The 26,512-nt window shown below is 53.0% G+C and overlaps 3 protein-coding genes and 1 pseudogene across 3 annotated transcripts in view; 2 read left to right on the top strand and 2 right to left on the bottom strand.

The window, feature by feature from the left end:
• Positions 1-26,512, bottom strand: part of LOC131588627 (zinc finger protein 239-like) — a 369,862-nt gene that overhangs the window by 259,021 nt on the left and 84,329 nt on the right. The window lies entirely within an intron of this gene.
• The window catches only part of LOC131588524 (zinc finger protein 345-like), a 93,135-nt pseudogene that overhangs the window by 46,749 nt on the left and 19,874 nt on the right, over positions 1-26,512 (top strand).
• Positions 7,929-17,548, top strand: LOC131588557 (class I histocompatibility antigen, F10 alpha chain-like). Its single transcript, XM_058857497.1, has 8 exons — positions 7,929-8,038; positions 9,502-9,765; positions 10,290-10,562; positions 11,584-11,856; positions 11,942-12,046; positions 12,142-12,177; positions 12,297-12,340; positions 16,432-17,548. Exons 1-7 carry the CDS (start codon positions 7,963-7,965, stop codon positions 12,320-12,322), a joined length of 1,053 nt encoding a protein of 350 aa, XP_058713480.1. The 5' UTR covers positions 7,929-7,962; the 3' UTR covers positions 12,323-12,340; positions 16,432-17,548.
• The window catches only part of LOC131588549 (zinc finger protein 239-like), a 135,224-nt gene continuing 131,799 nt past the window's right edge, over positions 23,088-26,512 (bottom strand). The window contains exon 3 of the mRNA XM_058857479.1: positions 23,088-24,256. Within this exon, the coding sequence (XP_058713462.1) occupies positions 23,770-24,256 (487 nt within the window). The 3' untranslated portion in view covers positions 23,088-23,769. The remainder of the gene's footprint in view (positions 24,257-26,512) is intronic.

The following is a 26,512-nucleotide window of genomic DNA, read 5'->3' as shown; positions in this document are numbered from 1 at the left end:
TGGCAGCTGCTCAGCTTTCTGCAAAATCCTTCCTTTCTCCAGGGACCCAGCACCAAATGCTTAAGAGATCATCTGGATCCTTGCAGGTCTAATCCCCATTTGTGAGCTGTTCCTTCCTGGTGCTGGCTGTGCTGAGGCTCCCCTCCCCAGCCCGTATCCCAGAGCCGGTCCCTGTCCTGCCGCAGTGTCCAAAGGCGGCCCCCCCGGCGGGCAGGGCCGGCAGCTCCACGGGGCCGGGCAGCGGCCGGGGCGTCCCGCAGCCTCCTGGGGGCCGGGGGCCACTGCCGGCCCTGCCCGGGGGGTGCTGGGGTCAGGCAGCGCCCGGCGCTGAGCCCCGGCTGCCCCACAGCCCCGGCCCGGCCCCACAGCTCCCCACAGGCCCCCAGCCCGTGCTCCCGGTGCCGCAGCTCTGCGCCCGCTCCTGCCGCTCCCAGCTCAGAGAAACCCCCTGAAATCCTCACCTCCTTCTTTTCCTGTCCTGGAAAACTGGGATACAAAGGATCTGAGTCAGCTGGCAAATTCTGAGGATAAGACCCTTCTGAAAAACATCCCAGTCCTCGGTATTTTTCTCTTCCTCCTCTTTTCCATCATCCTTTTTCTTACCCCATAGATTCCTCCTGTTGCTTCTTGTCTTAAGCACATTCCTGCACACTCCCCTTCAGCCAATCCCTTCCCAGCACACCAACACCATCCATCCCCTGTTGTCTAAATCCCTTCTGGACTTCCCTTCTTGCCCCCCTGGGTGTCCATGTCCCTAGTTAGCTCTGGGAGAATGTGCAAACGACCTCCACATGCTCCCAAGGGACCCTTGAGAGATATTTTAGGATCCTCATCCCTTTTGCTGGGACCCCATTGTGGCTTTCCCTTTTGTCCCCTCCCTGGATGCCCTGCCATGTTTACTCCCCGAAGGTGCCACTGTAGTCACTGCTGAGATTTTCAGTGCTCTCTCCCTGCCGACTCTTGAGAGCCCCCCTGATCCGTCCCTCGTCTGTCTCCTGCTCACTCTCGGGTACCCAATCAATCCCCGGTGCCGCCGCCAGCCGAGGGAGCCGATCCCCCAAACTGGGTGAGGCACCTTCAGCTGCACTCAGTGCCTGCCGGCCCGGACGGTGGAAGGAATTGCAGAGGAGCCCCAAGGTGTGTGGAAAAATTGACATCCCCAGAGGTTTCTGTCCACAAGGAAGACGCAGGAGTCCTCTAACAGTAATTTCATCCATAAAAAAGGGTGAGGCCCTGGGACATTTCTAATGAGATTTCTCCAGTTGTTGGCAGACAGAGCCTCCTTTTCATCCTAATTTTCTTGGTCACATCTCCCTCTCCCCATTGGTTGATGTACTGTAATGGTACAGACTTCCCAATGCACCTCCTACACACCCCCTTAATATGCACCCCACTTTTGTATAGCTAACGATATTGATGGCTGTGTTAAGTCTTTGTTGTTCTTCTGGAAGTTGATGAATTTAGCAGAACCTTGGCTGATCAGCAGTCTGTGTCATCAATTAATAATATTTTGTGCAGCTGATGGCTCCTCCTGTCCCTTCCTTATGTCCACGTCCCTGGCCCTGTGTGCAATGAGGTTGACGGGATCAGTTTGTAAAGAGCCTTTGTTGTTGTTCCTTTGCTGGGGTTCCCCCGTTTTGGGGCCATCCCCCCTGGAGCAGGGTGTCCCCCCTTGGTGCAGGCGCAGGGCTCAGGCAGGGCTGAGGCAATCAGAGCGCGCGGCGCTGATGACTCATCAGTGTCCAGGCAGAGCCGCAGCTGCCAGCGTTCCCCAGCTGGAGCCCAGCTGCGCCCCTCCCCCCCGGGCCTTGGCGCCCCCCTTGAGGGGAATTTGGGGAGGTGGGAGGGGGGAGCGCCAAGGCCGGGCCCCCCCGCGCTGTGGTGGCGGGAGCGGCTGCAGTGGGGAGCGAGTGCGGGCGGAAGCGGCCGAGAGCCCAGCGCTGCCCCAGGCCGAGCTGGCCCAGCTCCATCCGTGCCCCTGCGGTGGGATGCTGTGGGACTGGGGGGGAAGAGGGAGGCGGCAGTGGGTGCTGGGCCTGGGGGCAGGAGGAGAAGGGAAGGAGAAGCAGGGCTGATGAACAAAATGGTCAAAATATCTATCTCGGGTTTTACAGAAGAAGGAGGAAGAGCAGTGTGAGCAAGAGTTGGGACACAGGAGGAGGAGGAGCAGGAAAAGGAAGCAGCACAAGGTTCCACCCTCCCTGTATGTGCAGTTCCAGGAGTGTTGCCCTGCCCACCATCAGCAGGTGACTGGACAGAGGGATCCATGATTTTGATGGGGCTGAATCTTGGTGTTTCTGAGTTTTATTGGGATAAATGTTGCTGGTTTGCTTTTTTGCAGGGGCTGAATTTTTCTGTTCTGGAGGGAGTTTTGCCTGAATTTGGTGTTTGGGTAGCTTTTGATCTTTGTTTTGATGTTTGGAGGATGTTTGGGCTTGGTGTTTTAGAGATTCTTACATACACAAGATCCCCAATGACTTTCTGAGATGAACTTGGGCAAGGAGCAAACCCCAGCCCAAGGCGCTCTCCTCTCTTTTTTTCCTCCTAACCAGGAATTTTCCTTCCCAAACCGTGTCCAGATGGAAGAGAAGGAGGAAAAGCCCTGGAGATCCCGCACGAGGAGGGGCTGCAAACCCAGTCCAGGGAGCTGCGAGGAGGAAAGATCCCCCCAGTGCCAGGAACACGGCCAGAGATCCAGCCAGAGCTCAGAGCTGGGGGAGAAGCCTCACAAGTGCTTGGAATGTGGGAAGGGCTTCAGGTGGAGCTCTGAGCTGCTCCAGCACCAGAGGATCCACACTGGGGAAAAGCCCTACGAGTGTGGGGAATGTGGGAAGAGCTTCAGCCGGAGCTCCAGCCTTTGGAAACACCAGAGGATCCACATGGGGGAACGACCCTATGAGTGTGGGAAATGTGGGAAGAGCTTCAGAGAGATCTCTGGCCTGATGAGACACCAGGTGATCCACACAGGGGAACGGCCCTACACCTGCTTGGAATGTGGGAAGAGCTTTGGGTGGAGCTCCGCCCTGAGGGCACACCAGCGCATCCACACTGGGGAGAGGCCCTACGAGTGTCCCGAGTGTGGGAAGAGGTTTCAGACCAGCTCCAATGTCCTCAAACATGAGCGGATTCACACAGAGGAGAGGCCCTTCCGCTGCCCCGACTGCGGGAAGGGCTTCAACCGCAACTCCAACCTCACCGTCCACCGGCGCATCCACACTGGGGAGAGGCCCTACGAGTGTCCCCAGTGTGGGAAGAGCTTCTCCAGGAGATCTAACTTAGCCCGACACCAACGGAGGCACCAGTAAGGGAAGCCCTGCGAGTGCCCCGAGTGCGGGAAGAGCTTCGTGCGCTGCTCCAGCTCCATCCCCCATGGGAGGATCGGCGTTGGATGATCCCCAGTGACCCCCGTTGGGCAGAGCCCTGGTGATCCGTGGTCCTGGTGATCCGTGTTGGGGAGACACCTGGCTGGGAGGCTCCACATCTTCCTGGCTCCCTGTGGGCACCTGGATGAAAGCAGGGGAATGAAAATCCAACAGGATACAGAATGACAATGGGAATTGTTGACTTTCAGTCCTCGAGAACCTTTTGCCTCAGGACCTGTGTGGGCAGAGAAAAGGGGGTGACACCGGGCTTGGGGGGCCCAGAGGGGAGCACACACGCTCTGTGGGGGGGAGGACACGACCCCTGGGATCCCCCCTCACTCTCCTGCACAGGCAGAAGCTGAACCCCAGTACCAGGAAGACAAAGCCCAACATGGATTCCCCGATCCCCTCGGCATCTTGCTGTGGGTGGCGTTTCATGGCATCCCTGGGGCATCTGCAAAATACAGGACCTCCAAAACCTTTCACAGACACCCCAAGCCCCTCCAAGCACCCTCCCAGTCTCCCCCAGCCCAGCCAGGACCCTCTGAAACCTCCTTTGGAGTCACTAATTTTAAACAATTAAGAATTTTAGAAAAATTGGAGATCTTAGCTAGAGATAGGCCTTGCTGGAACTAGTTCAAGTTAATGACTAAGTGAGAAGCAGGATTTGAGGTAATGAATCTTGGTCTTAGGTAAAAAATTACTTTTCATTGTATGTTTGTTCAGCTGTACTTATAATGAGAGAAGAGAAACTGATCAATGGGTTCAGGAAGATCACAGACCTTACATCTGGAAACCCATTTAAACGTCACAAGGGAGGAAACTGGAGTTGTACCAAATGTCATTTGTAATGTCCACCATTGTAAAGGTAGAAAGGTGAGAGTGAGGAAGGGTGGTTTTCCTTCATCTCTTGATGACCCTGCCTCACCAAAACGACTCCCTCCTCAAATTACACAGCCAACAACGCAGGTGTAATGACATTTTAAACTGATTACTATGCATTTTAATCCAAAGTGGAGCACGGGAGGTGGTAACATTATACTTATGTATTAGTATTTTGGATATTTAAGACTTTTGTAAATAAATAGACACTGGAATCTTTTGTCAACTTGCAGTGCGTATTAAGGGGTGACTCCTGCACTCGCCCAGTGCTGTGATTAAACATCCACTTTGTAACTTTAAACTGTTGGAGAGGTTTTTTGTCCATTAACAGATTGATATTGATAACAGGTCAATATCATTGTTTTGCTAAATCACTGCCAGTCTCTTCCCGGCCTCCCCAGGACCCACCAGAGCCCCTCCTGTTCCTCTCAGGATCCCACAGCCCCCTGCCAATTTCCCCCCACTGCCCCAGGACCCCCAAACCCTCTCCCAGTCCCTTCCCAGCCCCACCAGGACTCATCAAGTCCCCTCTCAGTCTCTTCCCAGCACAACCAACCTCATCCCAATCCCTGCTTTCCAATGCCCAATCTCCTTCCAGCTCCTCCTGTTACCTCTGTCTCTCTTTTCTTTGCCTCCTTTGGGCTCTGTTCTCTGTGGATATATCTTTTCTCTAGTCTCTCAGCCTTCTCTGGGCTGAATTCGCTGTAGATACAGCTTTCTATAGTCTCCCAGCCTCCTCTGGGCTGAACTTTCTGTGAATACAGCTTTCTATAGTTCCCCAGCCTTCTCTGGGCTGAATTCTCTGTGAATACAGTTCTTCTCTAATTCCCCAGCCTCCTCTGGGCTGAATTCTTCTGGGATCCTCCCTCGTGGGGAGTTCCACTTATCTCAATTCTCATTATTTGAAGTAAACTCTCGAGCTGGTTAGAATCTTGTTTCTCGTGTTTATTGCAGGATCCTTACAGAACTTAACAGGTCTGTCTAGGCTGGTTACAAGGTTAATCTTTGCAATTTGGTACATTTCTTTCTTCTGATGGTACAAACAAGGCCTTGTGGCACACTTCATGTCTGATACACAAAATGGCCCCGAACTACGCAGCTCTTTTATCTTTATACCTATTTTTATCCAATTAACAATAGGCACGTATATTATTTTTCTTAATGACCCAATGACCCATCACCTTTGTGATGCACTGCGGCATTTTCTATCCAATTACTAACTACTACCCAAAAACCTCTAGGAAAAGAACATGAAGAAGAAAGAAGAATGACAAGAGACAACACCCTAAATCCTCCATCTTGTCTCCTGTTCTCTAAACTACTTTTTCACACAGTGATTTAAGAAGCTTTCTAATCTACACACCTACTTTTCTTATCTAACTTTAACATTTGTTTTCATGTATCACTATGAAAACATGCTCATGAATTTCATATAATATGAAATTCAGTGTTCTCTTGAATCCCAGAACTAAACATTAAAAGCAAGGGCACACAGTCTGCATTTCAGACTCCAACACCGAGAACACCCTAAACCTCCATTCCCGGGCAGGGGAACCCCCCTGAGTCCCATTTTGGGTCCTGTGACCCCCCTCAATCCCCTTTCCCAGCACCGGGACCCCCGTGTACCCCCTCATCTGGAACCGGCACCCCCCTGAACCCCAATTCCCGGGCATTCGGCTTTTCCCAGACCCGAGACCCGCCCTTTTCCTCGGCTTTTGGACCCCCGGATCTCCGAAATTTCCGTCTCCACCCCGTTTTCCACTCCCGCCGCTTCCCGAAACGGGGTCCCAGAGGGTCCCAGGGGTCTCAGGGGGTCTCAGCAGGGATCCAATGGGATCCGGATGAACTCCCTGGAATTCCCCTTTCCCCCCGTCCCCTGCCCACCGCGTTCCCTCGGTCACTTTCTCTTTTCCCGTCTCCCAAACTGCGTCCCCGGGATCCGCCTGCCTCTCCCCGCCCCAGCCCCCCTTTCCCGTCACCCAGGGACCCCCTGGACCCCCATTCCTGCCTTTCCCAGCTCCCAGACCCCGCTCTCCTCAACCCCAGGGACCCCTGGACCCCCTTTCGTGGGCACAGGGACTCCCTGGATCCCCCATCGCGCCTCTCCCAGCCCCTTCCTTGAACCTTGGACCATTCCCGGCTTTCTCGGTTTCGCTTCCTGACCTTTGGACGCCCCCAAACCCCCAAATCTCTGCGTCCCCCCAGTTCTCCACCCCCTGCGCGTCCTGTGGGGGGTCCTGGGTGATCCCAGGGGGGATTCAGGGGAATTCCCAGGGTTTCCTCTGTCCCCTCCCCGCGCTCTCCCGGTCACTTTCGCGTCTCCCAAGCTGCGGCACCGGGATCTGCCCGGGGACCGGGGACTGCCCCCGGCACCGGGACCCCCCTGAGCCGCAATTCCTGGGCACCGGGAACCCCTGCACTTCCATTTCCGGGCGAACCCCCCTTCCTGGGCACAGAGACCCCCTTGAACGTTCATTTCGGGGCACCGGGATGCCCCTGTACCCCCTTCCCCGGCCCCAAAAACCCCTGCACCCCCTTATCTGGAACCTGGAACCCCCTGAACCCCCATTCTCGGGCACGGAAACCTCCCGGAACCCCCATTTCTTCGGCACCGGGACCCCCCTGAACCTCCATTTTCAGGCACTGGGACCCCTTGAACCCCGGAACATGGGAAGGGACCCCCAGAACCCCATTTCCTGGGCACCGGGACCCCCTGAATCCCCATTCCGCTGCACCAGGACCCCCTAAGGCCCCCATTCCTGGGAAAGGGAACCCCCCTGCACCCCCTTTCCCAGCACCGGATCCCCACCACGCCATTATCTGGCACCGGGACCCTCTGAACCCCGATGACCAGGAAGGGACCCCCCCCCCACCCCGAACCCCATTTCCTGTGCATCGGGACCCCCCTGCATCCCCTTATGCAGCACCGGGACTCCCTGAACCCCCATTCCGCTGCACCAGGACCCCCGTGCACCCCCGTCCTCGAGACTGGAGCCCTCCCAAACCCTCCATCCTCGCACACTGGCACCCCCCTGTACCCCCATATCCAGCACGGGGATCCCCCTGCAGCCCCATCTCCAGTACCCCCCACCCCCTTTCCCGCCCCTCCCCCTCTCGGAGACCCCAGCCCCCACTTTTCCTTGACCCCGGGACCCCCTGAACCTCCGTTCCTGGGCATGGGGACCCTCTGCATCCCCTTCTCCGGGACTTGAACCCCCTCCTGCACCCTCTTCCCGTGTTCTGGGACACCCCGCCCCCCGTTCCCGGGCACCCCGCCCTTCCCAGACCCCCGAGCCGCCCTTTTCCTTCACCTTTGCACCCCCAGATCCCCCAAATTTCCGGGTCCCCCCAGTTCTCCACACCCGGCGCTTTCTCAAGCGGGGTTCCAGGGGGTCCCAGGTGGTTCCCAGAGGGCTCCAGGGCGGCCGCAGCGGGGATCCAGAGGGATCCAGAGGGATCCAGGGGGATCCAGAGGAATTCTCTGGAATTCCCCCGTCCCCTCCCCCCAGCCCTGCCTCGGGCTCGTCCTCTTCCGCGTCCTAACCTGAGAACCCGGGATCTGCCCGGCGCCCGGTGACGTCACTGACACATCGGGCTGCCATTGGGGAACAGGAAATAGCGGCGCCAATGGCGGGGCAGGAGGCGGCTCTGTGGGCGGGGCCAGAGCTGTGGGCGGGAGGGACCAGAGCTGTGCCCGGGGCCGCAGCGGAGCAGCTCCATGGGTCCAGCGCTGCCTCTGGGGCTCCTCTTGGGGCTGCAGGGGATCCTGGGGGACCCGGGCGGCCCGACAAGAGGTGAGTGGGACCCCTCCGAAACCGGAACCACTCTGAGCCGCAATTCCCGGACAGCGGGACCACCCTGAACTTCCATTTCCGGGTACCAGGAACCCCCTGAACTTCCATTCCCGGGCAGGTGAACCCCCCTGAGTCCCATTTTGGGTCCTGTGACCCCCCCTCAATCCCCTTTCCCAGCACCGGGACCCCCGTGTACCCCCTCATCTGGAACCGGCACCCCCCTGAACCCCAATTCCCGGGCACTGGGAACCCCCTGCACCCCCTAATCCTGGACTGGGACCCCCCCGCACCCCCGCCAGTGCTCTGGGACCCCCCTGCACCCTATTCCCGGGCATCGCGTTTTTCCCAGACCCCAGACCCGTCGTTTTCTTTGGCGTTTGGACTCTCCGTATCTCCGAAATTTCCGTCTCCACCCCATTTTCCACTCCCGCCGCTTCCCGAAACGGGGTCCCAGGGGTCTCGGGGGTCTCAGCAGGGATCCAGTGGGGTCCGGATGAACTCCCTGGAATTCCCCTTTCCCCCCGTCCCCTCCCCCCACCGCGTTCCCTCGGTCACTTTCTCTTTCCTTTCTCCCAAACTGCGTCCCCGGGATCCGCCCGCCTCTCCCCGCCCCAGCCCCCCTTTCCCGTCACCCAGGGACCCCCTGGACCCCCATTCCTGCCTTTCCCAGCTCCCAGACCCCGCTCTCCTCAACCCCAGGGACCCCTGGACCCCCTTTCGTGGTCACAGGGACCCCCTGGATCCCCCATCGCGCCTCTCCCAGCCCCTTCTTTGAACCTTGGACCATTCCCGGCTCTCCTGGTTCCGCTTCCTGACCCCCAAATCTCTGCGTCCCCCCAGTTCTCCACCCCCTGTTCGTCCTACTGAGGGGTTCCAGGGGGTCCGGGACGGTCCCTGGGGGGCCGTGGAGGGTCCCAGGGAGGATTCTGAGCCCTGAATTTTCAGTCTCAGGCACTGGGACCTCCCCTGCACTCCCTTATCCTGTACCAACCCCCCCCCCGCACCCCCTTTCCCATCCATCCCGCCTTTCCCAGTCCCCAGCCCCCCCTTTTCCTTCACCTTGAGACACCCCCAGACCCCCATTCCTGTTTTTCTCAGCTCTCACCCCCCCATTCCTCTGCATCAAGGACCCCCGAGCCCCCCATTCCAGCCATCCCCACCTCGTGACCCCTTTCCTTGACACTGGGGACCCCTGGACCCCCTTTCCTGGGCACAGGGACCTGCTGGAACCCCCACCCCACCTCTCCCAGTCCCTGCACCCCCCCTTTCATAACCCTGGAACCCCCTGAGCCCCTGGACACCGGGACCCCCCTGCACGCCCTTTCCTGTCCACCCCACCTCTCCCACCCCTGGAGACATCCTTTCCTTGTCCCCAGGATCCCCAAATCCCTTCCCGGCTCTCCCAGTTCCCCTTTCATTGATCCATGACCCCCTCAGCCCCCCAAATCTCCGTGTCCCCCCAGTTCTCCATTCCCTGCGTTACCTGTCTGTGGCGGTGTCAGAGCCCAGCCCGGGGGTCCCCCAGTTCATGGAATTGGGGTTGGTGGACGGGATCCCCTTCACGCGCTACGACAGCGAGCGGGGCCGGAAAGTGCCGCTGACGCGGTGGATGGAGGAGGGAGCTGAGCCGGGATATTGGGAGAGCCAGACCCAGATCTGTCAGGTGAACCAGCATGTGCGTGTGGAGGACCTGAAGACGCTGCGGCACCGGTACAACCAGAGCGGGGGTGAGTGGGGGGATCTGTGGGGATTTGTAGGATTGGGATGGGATCTGTAGGATTGGGATGGAGATCCATGGACTGGGATGGGATCTGTGGGGCTGAGATGGGATCTGTGGGGCTGGAATAGGATCCGTGGGGCTGGGACATGGATCCATGGGGGTGGGATGAGATCTGTGGGCTGGAATGGAGATCCATGACTTTAGGACATGGATCCATGGGGCTGGGATGGGATCTGTGGGTTTGAGACATGGATCTATGGGGCTGGAATGGGATCTGTAGGGCTGGAATGGGATCTGTGGGGTTGGGATGGGATCCCTGGGGCTGGGATGGGAATTGTGGGGCTGGGATGGAGATCCATGACTTTGGGACATGGATCCCTGGGGCTGGGATGGGATCTGTGGGGCTGGAATAGAAATCCATGACTTTGGGACATGGATCCATGGGGCTGGGATGGTATCTGTGGGGCTGAGATGGGTTCTGTGGGGCTGGGACACAATTCCATGTGTCTCTGTGGTTACAATCCCCCCCAGGTCTCCACACCATACAGTTGCTTTCCGGCTGTGACCTCCTGTCTGACGGGAGTGTCCGTGGATCCGAGCGGTTCGGCTACGATGGGCGGGATTTCATCTCCTTCGAGCTGGGATCCAAGAGCTTCGTGGCGGCTGACGACGCTGCTGAGATCACACGGAGGCGCTGGGAAGATGAGAACGTGGCTGAGGGGCGGGAGAATAGCCTGAAACATGTCTGCCCAGAATGGCTCCGGAAATACATTGGATACGGGATGAAAGAGCTGGAGCGCAAAGGTGGGTGGGAATTTGGGATTTGGGAATGGAGGACTTGTGAACGTGATAATTCCTGTGGGAATTCCATGGGCGGATATCACCACCATCCTGTTGTAGTGCATCTAAAAATCTTGGTACCTCCCAAGGGTAAAACTCACCTCTGGTTTGTGTAATGTTAGTTCCTACCTGAGAACCTTCTTTCCCTTCCCCCTTCTCATTGGCTGTGACCTCCCTGCATCCCCTAATCAGCCCTGCCCCCTGGTATAAGAGATAAGACCCAGAGCATTTCGCCCTCTCTCTCTTGCCCCGGATGGACTACAGACAATAAACCCGGGATTATTCCAGCAAGTTTGAGCCTCCTGTGTCTAGATACTTTGAGTCTGTGTTGTATCCACTCCAGGACCTCCTCCACCACCTGTGCCCAGAGACCAGGCTCTCACCACAGGGGGTGGGACAGAGGGGTCCCATCAGGGAGAAGGATTGCAACAGAGTGGCGCCCAACGTGGGGCGCCACCTGAAGAGATCCTTCCTTAGCCCCTCGAAGTAATCCAATCCTCTGTCGATGGAGGGGTTCAGGGAGATCCTTCATGACCAAGAAAAAGACCAAAAAGTGCTTCTCCATCCCATTCCAGTGGGAATGCCATGGGCAGATATCTCCAGCATCCCATTCCCATGGAATTCCATGGTCAGATCTCACCCCCATCCCATTCCCATTCCCACGGAATTCCATGGGCAGATCTCACCCAATCCCATTGCCATGGAATTCCATGGGCAGATATCACCACCATCCCATTCCCATGGAATTCCATGGGCAGATCTCACCCAGTCCCATTCCCACAGAATTCCATGGGCGGATATCTCCAGCATCCCATTCCCATTCCCATGGAATTCTATGGGCAGATCTCACTCAGTCCCATTCCCACAGAATTCCATAGTCAGATCTCACCCCCATCCCATTCCTATGGAATTCCATGGTCAGATCTCGCCCCCATCCCATTCCCATGGAATTCCGTGCATGAGTTCCACCATTATCCCATTCCAGTGGTCCCTGACGTCCATGTGTCCGGGAAAGAGGAACACGGGACACTGATCCTATCCTGCCACGTGTACGGATTCTATCCCAACACCATCGCAGTCAACTGGATGAAGGGGGGTGAAATCCGGGATCAGGAGACAGAGTGGGGCAGGATCGTTCCCAACAGCGACGGCACCTTCCACACCTGGGCCAGGATCGAGGCGCTGCCGGAGGAGTGGGAGCAGTACCGGTGCCGGGTGGAGCATCCCGGAATGCTGGAACCCGGGATCTTCGCTTGGGGTGAGGCTGGGAATGTGGGAATTGAGGATTTGGAATTCTGGAATGGGGATTCCGCTTCCCCTCCTCACTATCCCGCGTTTCCCAGAGCCAACATCTGGCATGAATCTCGCTGTGGTGATCGCTGTGTCCGTCATTGCTGCCATCCTCGTCCTTGTCCTCATTGGATTCGGTGTCTGGAGGCTCCAATCCGGTAACACACGGGATGGGGGTCGGGAAGGGGCATGGATCCACCCAGCACCGTTCTGAGAATGCAGCACCCACACTGATCCCGCTGTTTTTCCACAGGGAAGAGGGACGGGAATGGATACAACCCGCCAGCCGGTGAGTTCCAGTGGTGGATCCAGCTCTGAATCCCCTCTTTGTGCATCCCAGGATGGATCCTGGGGTTAATCCCGGTGTGTGATCCATGCTGGAATCTCACGGATCTTCTCTTTCTGCAGGAAGGGACATGGAAATGAATGGCTGAACCACATTTATGGAGCAGGTTTGGGGTGGGATTACAGAGGAGAATCAGGGCAGGATGGACAGACTGGGATCAGGGAGGGATTCTGGATCAGAGCAGGGATCCAGAGCAGGATCAGATGGAATTGTTGAGTGGAATCGGTGCTGGATTCTGGAGCAGGATCAGGTGGGATGGATGGAGCAGGATTGGTGTGGAATGGATGGAGAGGGATCAGGGCTGCATTCCAGACAAGAATCAGCTGGAGGAATGGAGCAGGATTGGGGCAGCAGGGATGGGGTGGGATCAGGTGGGATTCTGGATCAAGGCAGGATTCCAGTGTGGGATTAGTTGAGATGGATGGAGCAGGATCAGGTTGGGATTCCCAAGAGGGATTGGGGCAGGGTGGATGTGGCAGGATTGGGTGGGATGGATGGATGGATGGATGGATGGATGGATGGATGGATGGATGGATTGTCGTGGTTTTAAACTAGTAACAAAAAATTACTTATTTCTTGCTAGAGATATGGATTAAAATAAGAGCAAAACAGGCTTAAAACTTAAAAGGAATAAAGACAGTTTATTAACAAACTACTAGAATAAGAATACCAGAATAAACTTTCAGAAAACCCTTTTACTTCTCACTACTTGACTATTTCTTTGTACACATAAGATAGAGACAAAAAATTTTAGAATCTTGGTGGTCAAAAACAGTCTCAATTTCTAGAGTCTTTTCATCAGTCCCCATAGAGAAACAGAAGTCTCTTTCTGCCAATCTATGGAGTTTCTAGAGTCCACTCCTCCCATTGTACACTACTCCGAGGTGTGCATGGGTCAAATGAGTCCAGGGATGCTATTTTTAAGGATAAGTTATTCAAAGGTAGAAATCTTCTTCATTTGTTTCTGTGAGCCTTCCTGGAAAACAGCCATCTCCTTGGCTCCTTTAAGGCTTTAAAATTCTCACTTCACTCGTAAGTTCCAGCAACTCACAGTATCACAACTACTCTCTCTTTTCTCTAAAGTCCACACTTTGAATACTCTATTCCTCCCATACTCTAGTTATGAATTAAAGGAGTCTTCTAAACTATTACTGTCCATCTCTATAGCTGTAACAAAAAGATATTTCAGCTGTAAAGCATCTTCTTATTCCCTCCTTCTTATTTAAACTTAACTCTTTTCTTCACTGTTTTTAGTAGTTCTATGATGTCTTTTGCATGTTGATTGTCTCTCTTTCTTTGTCTTTTCTAAGAAAAGGAGTAATCTGTTTGTTTATCCAAGTAGTAAAAGAATTAAAAGCTTAGAAAACTGTAAAAGTTCATGGTGTCAGGTTTCAGTCCAGCTGCAGAAACTGAAAACCAAGCTCGGCTGACCAGCTCTGCTTCCCCCCCCCTTCCCTGCGGCCTCGTTCTGGCCTGGGAGGGGGAGGGGAAAGCCAAGATAGAGCTTGTTACCTGGTCAGCAGTCGGAAATCAAAGAGAACGAGACAGCTCAGAATGTACTTCTTAAGGAGGTGTTTACAAGTTGAATTCACTTTTTACTGGTCAGAACGGCTGTCCATTCTTGGAAATGACTGATAATTGGTCTGGAGGAAAAACTCCCATCAGCCACCAGTAGCTTCAACTTCCCCTCTTTTTACTCTGTCTTAAAGGTGAAGCTACCCCATGACATGGATGGATGGATGGATGGATGGATGGATGGATGGATGGATGGATGGAGGATGGAGTGGAATCAGGGAGGGATTTCAGTATGGAATTGGGTGGGATGGATGGAGCAGGACTGGGGCAAGATCAGGTTGGGATTCCAGAGAGGGATTGGGACAGGGTGGATGTGGCAAGATCAGGTGGGATGGATGGAGCAGGATTGGTACAGAATGGATGAAGAAGGATCAAGTTGGGATTCCAGAGAGGGACTGGGGCAGAATGGATCAAGCAGGATCAGGTGGGATTCCGGAGAAGGATTGGGGCAGGAAGGATGTGGCAGGATCAGGTGGGATGGATGGAGCAGGATCAGGTGGTATGGATAGAGGAGGATTGAGGTGGGATCAGGTGGGATTCTGGAGCAGAGCAGGGATCCAGAGCAGGATCAGATGGAATTGTTGAGTGGAATCGGTGCTGGATTCTGGAGCAGGATCAGGTGGGATGGATGGAGCAGGATTGGTGTGGAATGGATGGAGAGGGATCAGGGCTGCATTCCAGACAAGAATCAGGTGGCTGCATTCCAGACAAGAATCAGCTGGAGGAATGGAGCAGGATTGGGGCAGCAGGGATGGGGTGGGATCAGGTGGGATTCTGGATCAAGGCAGGATTCCAGTGTGGGATTAGTTGAGATGGATGGAGCAGGATCAGGTTGGGATTCCCAAGAGGGATTGGGGCAGGGTGGATGTGGCAGGATTGGGTGGGATGGATGGATGGATGGATGGATGGATGGATGGATGGATGGATGGATTGTCGTGGTTTTAAACTAGTAACAAAAAATTACTTATTTCTTGCTAGAGATATGGATTAAAATAAGAGCAAAACAGGCTTAAAACTTAAAAGGAATAAAGACAGTTTATTAACAAACTACTAGAATAAGAATACCAGAATAAACTTTCAGAAAACCCTTTTACTTCTCACTACTTGACTATTTCTTTGTACACATAAGATAGAGACAAAAAATTTTAGAATCTTGGTGGTCAAAAACAGTCTCAATTTCTAGAGTCTTTTCATCAGTCCCCATAGAGAAACAGAAGTCTCTTTCTGCCAATCTATGGAGTTTCTAGAGTCCACTCCTCCCATTGTACACTACTCCGAGGTGTGCATGGGTCAAATGAGTCCAGGGATGCTATTTTTAAGGATAAGTTATTCAAAGGTAGAAATCTTCTTCATTTGTTTCTGTGAGCCTTCCTGGAAAACAGCCATCTCCTTGGCTCCTTTAAGGCTTTAAAATTCTCACTTCACTCGTAAGTTCCAGCAACTCACAGTATCACAACTACTCTCTCTTTTCTCTAAAGTCCACACTTTGAATACTCTATTCCTCCCATACTCTAGTTATGAATTAAAGGAGTCTTCTAAACTATTACTGTCCATCTCTATAGCTGTAACAAAAAGATATTTCAGCTGTAAAGCATCTTCTTATTCCCTCCTTCTTATTTAAACTTAACTCTTTTCTTCACTGTTTTTAGTAGTTCTATGATGTCTTTTGCATGTTGATTGTCTCTCTTTCTTTGTCTTTTCTAAGAAAAGGAGTAATCTGTTTGTTTATCCAAGTAGTAAAAGAATTAAAAGCTTAGAAAACTGTAAAAGTTCATGGTGTCAGGTTTCAGTCCAGCTGCAGAAACTGAAAACCAAGCTCGGCTGACCAGCTCTGCTTCCCCCCCCCTTCCCTGCGGCCTCGTTCTGGCCTGGGAGGGGGAGGGGAAAGCCAAGATAGAGCTTGTTACCTGGTCAGCAGTCGGAAATCAAAGAGAACGAGACAGCTCAGAATGTACTTCTTAAGGAGGTGTTTACAAGTTGAATTCACTTTTTACTGGTCAGAACGGCTGTCCATTCTTGGAAATGACTGATAATTGGTCTGGAGGAAAAACTCCCATCAGCCACCAGTAGCTTCAACTTCCCCTCTTTTTACTCTGTCTTAAAGGTGAAGCTACCCCATGACATGGATGGATGGATGGATGGATGGATGGATGGATGGATGGATGGATGGATGGATGGATGGATGGATGGAGGATGGAGTGGAAATCAGGGAGGGATTTCAGTATGGAATTGGGTGGGATGGATGGAGCAGGACTGGGGCAAGATCAGGTTGGGATTCCAGAGAGGGATTGGGACAGGGTGGATGTGGCAAGATCAGGTGGGATGGATGGAGCAGGATTGGTACAGAATGGATGAAGAAGGATCAAGTTGGGATTCCAGAGAGGGACTGGGGCAGAATGGATCAAGCAGGATCAGGTGGGATTCCGGAGAAGGATTGGGGCAGGAAGGATGTGGCAGGATCAGGTGGGATGGATGGAGCAGGATCAGGTGGTATGGATAGAGGAGGATTGAGGTGGGATCAGGTGGGATTCTGGAGCAGCTCCTGCTCCCCATCGGCTCCAGCCAGGTCCATTCTGTGGAATGGGGACAGGGTGACACCGTGACCCTCTCTCATCTCGGCAGGAATCGCCGCCTCAGCGATCCATGGAGCTGGATCGGGCCCTTTCCCTGTTCCTGGGAAAGCCGAGAGCTGCCAGCAGAGCTCATCCCACTGCTGCCACCCACCCCACAGCTCTTGCTAACGGATCGATTTCCTGTTTTCCAATGTTTTAGAGCCAAAACCCACAAATATTCCCGATGCTTTACTTCTGGTGTGAAATTATCCTGCTTGGGGCAAGAAATCCTGCTTGGAGCAAGAAATCCGGGTTCCTCCTCCAGTGTCCAGCAGTTCCTCTCTGGGAGCCTGGAGTGGGAGTGGGGACACTGGGGACAGGGATGGGGACACTGGCAGTAGGGATGGGAACAGCAGGAATGGGAATGGGGACCCCAGGAACTGGGGTGGGGACCCCAGGAGCAGGGTGAGGACACCAGGACCAGGGTGAGGACACCAGGACTGGGACAGGGACACCAGGAACAGGTTTGAGACACCAGGAGCAGGATGGGGACACCAGGAGTGGGATGGGGACACCAGGACTGAGATGGGGATACCAGGAGCAGGATGGGGACACCAGGACTGGGTTGGGGACATCAGGAGCAGGGTGGGGACTTGCCAGCCACACCCAGCTCCATTCCCCAGGATTCATTTCCCATTCCGTGTCCCATATCCAAGGTATCCCCAGGAGGGTTTGGCCACACTGGGCTCCTGGAGGGGCAGTGGGATGGGGGGAGGGGTCAGACCAGGCCTCGCTGTCCCCAGGTGTCCTTGAGTGTCCCAAAATCGGTGCTTGGGATCACAGAGAGGTTCCCTGGCCATGACCATGGCCATGACACAAGCACAAGATGGCCATGAGATGAGAGTGACCATGAGTGACACAACCCTGAGATGACCACGACCATGGGATAACCATGACTGTGACCACAACTGTGACCATGACTGTGACCATGGCTGTGACTATGACCAGGAGATGACCATGACCATGACACAACCACAACCCTGACCATGAGATGATTTGGACCAAGAGATGACCATGGCTTGGCCATGAGACAGCCGTGGCCTTGAGGTGACGCTGATGTGATTGTGGCCATGAGATGACCATGAGGTGACAATGGCATGATCATGAGATGACCATTACAGTGGGATGACCATGAGCATAAGATGATGGTGATCAGGAAATGACTGTGACCATGAGACAACCACAAGATGATCGTGACATCGTGACAGATGACCACGAGATAACCATGACACCACCATAGTCATGAAATGATGGAAGGCCTTGAGATGACCGTGACTGTGACCATGACATGATCTTGACCAAGAAGTGCCACACCACACCATAGCTGTGTGGTGATCAAGACCATGAGATGATCATGACACAACCATGGCTGTGAGATGATTGTGACCATGAGGTGACTGTGAGATGACCATGAGGTGACCATGACCATAAGATGATGGTGATGACCATAACCGTGGGAAATAAAAAAACTCTTACAGAATAAGGACCTTTTCCACCTTTGTTAAATCCCAGTCACTTCCGTTCACTTTTGTTCACCAAAAAGCACTCTGGGAAGGGTTCAGCTGCAGGTCAGATGGTCCGAGAGTGGGCTGGTGGTCATCTCATGGGTGAGGCAGTGATTGGCTGGGGAGATGCGTGGCCACCACATGATCAGAGAGCTGACTGGGTAAAGGAATGCATCAACAGCGACACTACAGTGGCAGACAGCCAATGCATGCTTGGTTCGGTTTAGTTAAGTTTGGTTAAGTTTGGGTCAGGCTTGGTTAGGTTTGGGTTAGGTTTTGTTAAGTTTGGGTTAGGTTTGGTTAAGTTTGGGTTAGGTTTGGTTAAGTCTGGGTTAGGTTTTGTTAAGTTTGGGTTATGTTTCAAGTATAAAAAGGCTCAGTTGGTTACAATAAAGGATCTTTGAAGCAAGCAAGGAAGTCCTTGTGTCTTTGTTCCCCATTGCTATTCATGACCATGAGATGGCCATGATGATGACCATGAGATGGCTGTGACTGTGACCATGAGATGAGTCAGCTATGATCCTGGCATAACCATGATATGATTGTGGCCATGAGTTGACCATGAGACAATCATGAGGTGACCATGACACAACCATTACCATGGCATAACCATGATATGATTGTGGCCATGAGTTGACCATGAGATGATCGTGAGGTGACCATGACCATGTGATGACCATGACTGTGACCATGCCCATGAGATATCATGACCATGAGAGGACTGTGACAGTCAGATGACCACAACACAGCCATGAGCATGAGATCGTGACCATGAGAGGAGCATGAGCATGAACATGGGATGATTGTGATCAGGAGACGACAATGAACATGAGATGATGGTGCTCAGGAAATGACCATGACCATGACATGACTATGACTGTGGCCGTGACATGACTATGGCCATAAGATGACCACAAGATGACTGTGAGCATTTCATGACCATGAGCATTTCATGACCATGACACAGCCATGAGGCGATCAAGTTAATGAGATGACTGTGAGGTGACCATGACTTAACCATGGGCATGGGGTCATAAAGACCATGAGATGAGCAAGAGATGACCATGGTCGTGATACAATGACCATGAGATGACCATAATGAGGCAACTATGAACATGAGATGATTGTGACCAAGAGATGACCATGAGATGACCACATCACAACCATGGCCATGAGACCATTGTGACCATGTGGTGATTTTGAGATGACTATGGGGTGACCATGACCGTGAGATAACCACAACATGATCATGACAGGATCAAGACCATGACAGGATAGTGACCATAAGATGGCCACAAGATGATCATGAGATGACCATGACACAACCATGACCTTGAGATGACTATGACCATATGATGACCATGACCATGATATGAACCATGACCATTACAATGAGATGACCATGACCATGAGATGATGGTGATCAGGAAATGACCATGACCATGAAATGGCCATGAGATGACTGACCATGAGATGACCATGATCATGAGATGACCAGGACCATGGAATGACCATTACAACAATATAACCAGGACTATGAGGTGACCATGAGCATGAGATAATTGTGAGCAAGAGATGACCTTGAGATGGCCATGGCCATGTGTGACCATGATCATGAGGTGACTGTGAGATGACCCTTACAGTGAGATGACCGTGACACGAGAAGACCAAAATAGAATCATGGCCATGACATGGCTATGACATGACCATGACATGACCATGGATGTGAGATGATCGTAACCATCAGGTGACTGTGAGTTGACCATGAGAGGACAGTGATCAGGAAATGACTGTGACCATGAGATGACCTTGACCATGACAAAACCACAACCATGAAATGACCATGTTATGATTGGCCATGAGTTGACTGTGAGATGACCATGACGTGATTGTGACCATGAGATGACCATGAGTATGAGATGACCATGAGTATGAGATGACCATGAGCATGAGATGGCCATGAGCATGCAATGACCCTGACTGTGACCATGACACAGCCATGGTCATGGACCATCATGATGAGATGACCATGCATGTGAGATTACTTTGAGCATGTGATGGCTGTGACCAAGAGATGACCATGAGATGACCATGAGATGACCATGCTCATGAGATCATTGTGAACATGAGATGGTCATGAGGTTACCATGATGTGATTGTGACCATGAGATGACCATGACAATGAGATGACTGAGAGGATGAGATGATGACTATCAGGAAATGACCATGCAATGGGCGTGAGGTCATAAGATAACCATGACCATGACCCAAACACCACTGAGAGATGACCATGATAAGATTGTGGCAAATGAGTTGATCATGAGATGATCATAAAATGACCATAACCATGCAATGACCATGACTGTGGTCATGACACAACCATGGCCATGGAATGACCATGATCATGGGATGACCATTACAATGAGATGACCATGACTATGAGGTGACCATGAGCATGAGATGATTGTGACCAAGAGATGACCATGAGATGATCACAACACACCATGGCCATGTGTGACCATGATTGTGAGGTGACTGGGACATGACCATTACAGTGAGATGACTGTGACCATGAGATGATCAAGACCATGAGATGACCATGAGATGATCATGAGATTATCATGACCATGACACACCCATGATCATAAGATGACTATTACAGTGAGACGACTGTGACCATGAGATGATCAAGACCATGAGATGATCGTGAGATTATCATGACCATGACACACCCATGATCATAAGATGACTATTACAGTGAGATGACCATGAATGTGACCATGACACGACCATGACCATGGGGTGATCATGAGCATGTGATGACTGTGACCAAGACATGACCACAATGCAACCATGGCCATGTGGTGATCAAGGCCATGAGATGACCATGATTGTGATCGTAATACAACCACAACCATGAAAGGATAGAGATCATGACATGATTCTGACTATGAGCTGACCAAGAGATAACCATGCCCATGACACAACCACAGCTGTGAGGTGACCATGATGTGATTGTGGCCACGAGCTGACCATGAGATGACCATGAGGTAACAATGACATGACCATGACCAAGAGATGACCATGTCATGACCGTGAGCATGTGGTGATTGTGACCAAGAGATGACCACAGCACACCATGGCCATGTGGTAATCAAGACCATGAGATGGTCATTACAATGAGATGACCACGACCATGGAATAACCATGACTATGGCACAACTATGGCTGTAAGATGACCATGATGTGACTGTGGCCATGAGATGACCATGAGATACCCATGAAATGACCATGAGATGACCATGACCATGCAATGACCATGACACAACCATGACCATGAGATGATTTGGATTAAGAGATGACCATGAGGTGACCACAATATGACCATGGCTATGAAATGCTTGTGACCATGGGGTGACAACGACCATGAGATGACTGTGATCAGGAAATGACCATGACTGTGATGATGACACAACTACAACTGCGAGATGACCACGAACATGAAATATTGAGACCAAGAGATGACCATGACCATGAGAGGACTGTGACCATGAGATGACCATGTGTCCTAGTTTAGGGTACATTTGGGAGAGAACCTCTAAATGGAGTTCCCCCAGGAAAGCAAAATTCAAATGACCCCTCCCCCCTACTGGTTCGGGAAAAAAAAAATTCTTTGGAGAGAAGTGGAAAAAACTGTTTATTTAACAGAAATTGAATAATATTGAACAATAAAACCTCTCACTGTTTGATGAAATGGTGAATCTAGGAAGAAAAGTCCTTTTCATGTGGTTTAACTTGGCTTGCTCAGGTTCTTATCAGTCCCTCTGGCACTGGATAGTGCCAAGGCATAGGCCCCGGTGGGACACAGGCATGAGCTCCTGGGGTTTGTCTGGGTGTCTTTCAGTCCAGAGCAGGTTTGCACAGATCCAAGAAAAAAGGAAGATAAGTCCAGGGAGCTCCTCTGCCTCAGCTAGCTAAAACTAACTAAAAGTCAAAGAGAAGCTCTGTCCCGCTGTCTGTCCGTACTGCAGACACCACAGTCCAGGAGCAGGATATGGGGGAGTGATGTCTTCTTTTAACACAAACTGCGGCTTCTTCTGCCCCCCTTCACTCTCAGAGCCAGTCTTAAAGGTGCAGAACTTAGTATGTAACATAAACCAGGCGACTGGGAATACAAGTATCATAAAGTCGCCCAGGACAAGGTGGAAAGTGACATTGATGGCTTCTTTGGTATGGTTTGTAAGTGGGGAAGGCTCTTCTTCATTCATCCTCTCCAGGCCACACTGCCTTTGGAATATGGCCAACTGGACAAGTATTTCCCAGCTCTGGCATTTCTATTTGAGGCACGAACAGCAATGGCATTTGCAGGAAAAACCAAAGGAGGAGCGGTGCAACGCAAACATCCTGTGCAGATGCAGGCTGTGCAGATGTGACTCGAGAACATTTGGGTTCCTGCCACTTGGATTTGTATCCCTAAGTGCAATCTCTTTGGCTGGAGGAGAGTCTGGCTGAAGAGAGAAAGCAGAAAGAGCAGTGAGGGTGCTGTGCAAGGTCTCCTGTGGTGCAGAGCTGTCAGCGACTGTGAGGTGAGAGCGGGCCCGGCCTTGGCCAGGCTGGAGCCCCAGCAGAGCCCTGGCAGAGCCCGGAGAAGCCTGAGCCTCGGCAGAGGCAGGCTGGAAGGAGGCCCTTGGAGCTGCAAGAGGCAGCAGCCTGGCCCTGGCTGCCTCTTGCTGGCACCAGGCAAATCCTCCGCTCTCAGAGCCAAGCTGGCAGCTGGCTGCTCCTGAGGGGAAGCGGCGCCGTGCTGGGCACAGCACACACTGGTGCCATGGGCTGTCTGGAGTCTGCACAGGAGGAGAGAAAGGCAAAGAGCAGCCCAGGGCTGGTGCCCTGCCTGACCATTCCTGCTCTTCTGCCGCCTGCCCTGGAACTCCTGGCAATGGTCAGCAGTGTGTGCAGCACTCTGGGCACAGGGGGAGGGAGCCGGGCTGCTCCGCAGGCTCCAGCACAGGGCAGTGTCCTTCAGGCACGGCATTTCTGCCAGGGGAACCGAGCCCAGCGTGAGGCAGTGACAGCAAGTCAGGGCACATCTGCACGAGCCAGTGCCTCACACAGCTCTGGGACCAAGCACCTGCAATCCTGGAGCTCTTCACTGAGCCAGAGCAAAGGTGTGAAATGCAGAGGGTTTTGCAGAAATATTCAGGGGCACCAGGCCAGCCTGCTTTGTGCTCTCTGGGGCACAGCAAGCACTGTGCAATGCAGCTCGGAGCTGCTGGCAGAGAGGGACTATGGGCATGTGCCTGAGGCTTGTTCTTGAGTAGTGATTTGGAAGGGAGCAGAAGGGTCTCAGTAGAAAATTTGTGTTTGCTTCATTAATTGCTGAATGAAAGACACAATGTGGCCTCACGCAGCAAGAGCACTTGGAAAACTTTTTGACTCTAACTTTATGCTGAATTCCAAGAAAAGGAAGGAGAGGTGTTGGGAAGAACAACATCTTGAAGTATAACAAATAGGGCTTGTGAATTCTGTTACGTTTAACAAACAGTTTTCTGGGATTGAAAGTCAACAAATCTGCTTTCCCCAAGGAATTCCCATTGTTGATCTGTGTCCAAATGGATGTTCCTGCTCCTGTGTCCATCCAGGTGCCCACAGGGAGCCAGGAAGATGTGGAGCCTCCCAGCCAGGTGTCTTCCCAACACCGATCACCAGGACCACGGATCACCAGGGCTCTGCCCAACGGGGGTCACTGGGGATCATCCAATGCCGATCCTCCCATGGGGGATGGAGCTGGAGCAGCGCACGAAGCTCTTCCCGCACTTGGGGCACTCGCAGGGCTTCCCTTACTAGTGACTCTGTTGGTGTTGGGTCAAGTTAGATCTCTGTGAGAAGCTCTTCCCACAATGGGGACACTCGTAGGGCCTCTCCCCAGTGTGGATGCGCCGGTGGACGGTGAGGATGGAGTTGCGGTTGAAGCTCTTCCCGCAGTCAGGGCAGCGGAAGGGCCTCTCCTCTGTGTGAATCCGCTCATGTCTGATGAGAGTGGAGCTAGTCTGAAACCTCTTCCCACACTTGGGACACTCGTAGGGCTTCTCCCCGGTGTGGATGAGCTGGTGATTTGTCAGGGTGGAGCTCTGACCAAAGCTCTTCCCACAATCCAAGCAGGTGTAGGGCCATTCCCCCATGTGGATCCTCTGGTGTTTCCTCAGGCTGGAGCTCTGGCTGAAGCTCTTCCCACATTCCCCACACTCGTAGGGCTTTTCCCCAGTGTGGATCACCTGGTGCTGCATCAGGTGGGAGTTCTGGCTGAAGCCCTTCCCACATTCCAAGCACCTGTGGGGCTTCTCCCCCAGCTCTGAGCTCTGGCTGGATCTCCGGCCGCCTTCCTGGCACTGGGGGGATCTTTCCTCTTCACAGCTCCTTGGGCTGGGTTTGCAGACCCTCCTTGTGTGGGATCTCTGGGGCTTTTCCTCCTCCTCCATCTGGCCTCAGTTTGGGAATGAAAAATCCTGGTTTGGGGAAAAAACAAGAGAAGAATGTCTTGGGCTGGGGATTCCTCCTTGCCCAAGTTCATCTCAAAAAGTCATTGGGCATCTTGTGTCTGTAAGAACCTCCAGGACACCAAGATTCACCACAAACATCCTGCAAACATCAAGATGTTACTATGGGGTTAAATGTTTCTGAAAATGTTTCTTAAAATCATGTAGAGGTAGGCCACAAGAATGTTTGGTATCAGGGATGGTCTAGCAAGCTGAAATGTTTACGGTAATGGGAACTGGTACTTGGGATCTCCAAGATACCCACCCAGAGATAAGATTCGTACATGTTCGTGCAAGGATGAGCTAACTCTCATGAAGCAATATAGATAAAGTTAATCAACCGATATTAATGAAGCAATATTGATAAGGTTGTTACAGTGATTATTGCTACAGCTGAAATTGTAGAAATATGTGCACTTTGGACAAAGACAATGGAACTAGATTTGGGTTACTGATACCCCTAGTTCACCCACGCTTCAATAAAGCACCTGCATATATTCAGTCTGTGATTCTGTGTGTTCCTGAACGCTAACAAAGACAGATCAAAAACTTCCAAAACACCAAAAATCTGATATCACCCAAAATACAAAGATTCAGCTCCCACAAAAAAACAAAGCACCAACATTCAGCCCAATAAAGCTCAGAAACTCCAAGATTCAGCCCCGTGAAAATCGTGCATCTCCCTGCCCGGGCACTCGCTGCATGGGGGGGTGAGGGGGGCAATGAGGCCGGGCCGGAGCAGGGGGTGCCTGAGAGAGGCCCCGAGCCCGGGGGAAGCCCCTGCAGAGCCATGGAAGTGGCTCCTGGCCGGACTCGGGGATCCCCCTGGCGATCCCCGCTGGAGCAGCCTGGTCCTGAGGGACTCTGGCCCCTGCCAGGGACCCCAGGCTGCAGCAGGACAAGGATTCCTGTCCCTCAGGGGGAGGCACTGACATGACCTGACTGTGACCCCCATCCCTGTGCCTCTGGGCGGGGAGGGGGACGGAGAGGGGCACAAAGTTAAGCCCGGGAAGGAGGGACAGCTGGGGGGAAGATGGATTTCCGTAGAAATTACGTTGCTTCTCGTCTTCTTGTTCTGACATGCTTGATAATGAATTCAATTAATTTCCCCAAGTCAGGTGTGCTGTGCCCGTGACCAAGGATTGAACTGTCCCCACCCTCATCCAGACCCCCGAGCCTTTCCTTGTGTGTTCTGCTCCCCGCCCAGGACAGGAAGGAGAGTCACAGAGTTTTGGCCTCGCTCCGGCATAACCCTGCTCCATCCCGGACTCACCCCCAGTTCGCAGCGCCCTCAGCTCCCGGGCACCCCGAGCTCCCGGCGCTTCAGCGCAGCGGCGCTTCCTTGGCCTCCTGCCCGGGCCGGGCCCAGCGCCGGGGCCGCTCCTCAGCCCAGGCGAACGAGAAATGGCGGAGCTCAGCCCAAGGCAGGCGAGTCCGTGCCGTGTGCAGAGCCCGCCGCTGGCTGCGATTGGCTGCTTCTGCCGTCACTCGTGGCTCTGACGCGCGCTGATTGGGCAGAGCGGGGAGAAGCCCGGCCCCGCTGGCGCCCCCAGGGCGGCCGTGGGGCAGGAGAGCCGCCATTGCCGGAGCGTCTGTGCGGGCCCGGCAGCGGCGGCAGCAGCGGCCGGAGCCCGGTGAGGCGGCGGCGGAGCTCGGAGGCGGCCCCGGCCATCGCAGGTGGGAGCCGCGCTCGGTTCTGCGGGGGCTCGGGGCTCGCTGCGGGCCCGGGAGGTTGTGTAATAAATGGAATTGATTCGTGCTGACTAAATTGTAACTATTTGGAAAGTTATTATCAGAAGCAACCAAAAGAATCAGTGTTATAAGGCAGATGTACCCCTTTGCAGATGTTACATGTTAAAATTGAGGTACAGGATGTAGTTTAGAAGATAAATGGTGTCTCAAGACCAAAACGGCCTTGAGATGGACAAAATTAGAACGACTTTAAGCATTGGGCCTAAAACCCAGTAAATATCAGACTAATGAGTAGAGTAACCTAACACAATGCTTAGTACACACACACAAACCTGTAAGGTTATCCAAAGGACAATGA

This window comes from Poecile atricapillus, chromosome 26 (genome assembly GCF_030490865.1).
Source record: "Poecile atricapillus isolate bPoeAtr1 chromosome 26, bPoeAtr1.hap1, whole genome shotgun sequence".
NCBI classification, from domain to species: domain Eukaryota; kingdom Metazoa; phylum Chordata; class Aves; order Passeriformes; family Paridae; genus Poecile; species Poecile atricapillus.
Note: the sequence above shows the minus strand (reverse complement) of the source record. Positions and strands in the feature narration are given on the sequence as shown.

What these genes read in the sequence shown, in the direction of transcription:
- LOC131588557 (XM_058857497.1), top strand. Translation starts at nt 7,963, where the DNA reads ATGGGTCCAGCGCTGCCTCTGGGGCTCCTCTTGGGGCTGCAGGGGATC. An exon ending in CCGGTACAACCAGAGCGGGG is followed by an intron (nt 9,766 to 10,289) that starts GTGAGTGGGGGG and finishes AATCCCCCCCAG; the next exon opens with GTCTCCACACCATACAGTTG. An exon ending in ACCCGGGATCTTCGCTTGGG is followed by an intron (nt 11,857 to 11,941) that starts GTGAGGCTGGGA and finishes CGCGTTTCCCAG; the next exon opens with AGCCAACATCTGGCATGAAT.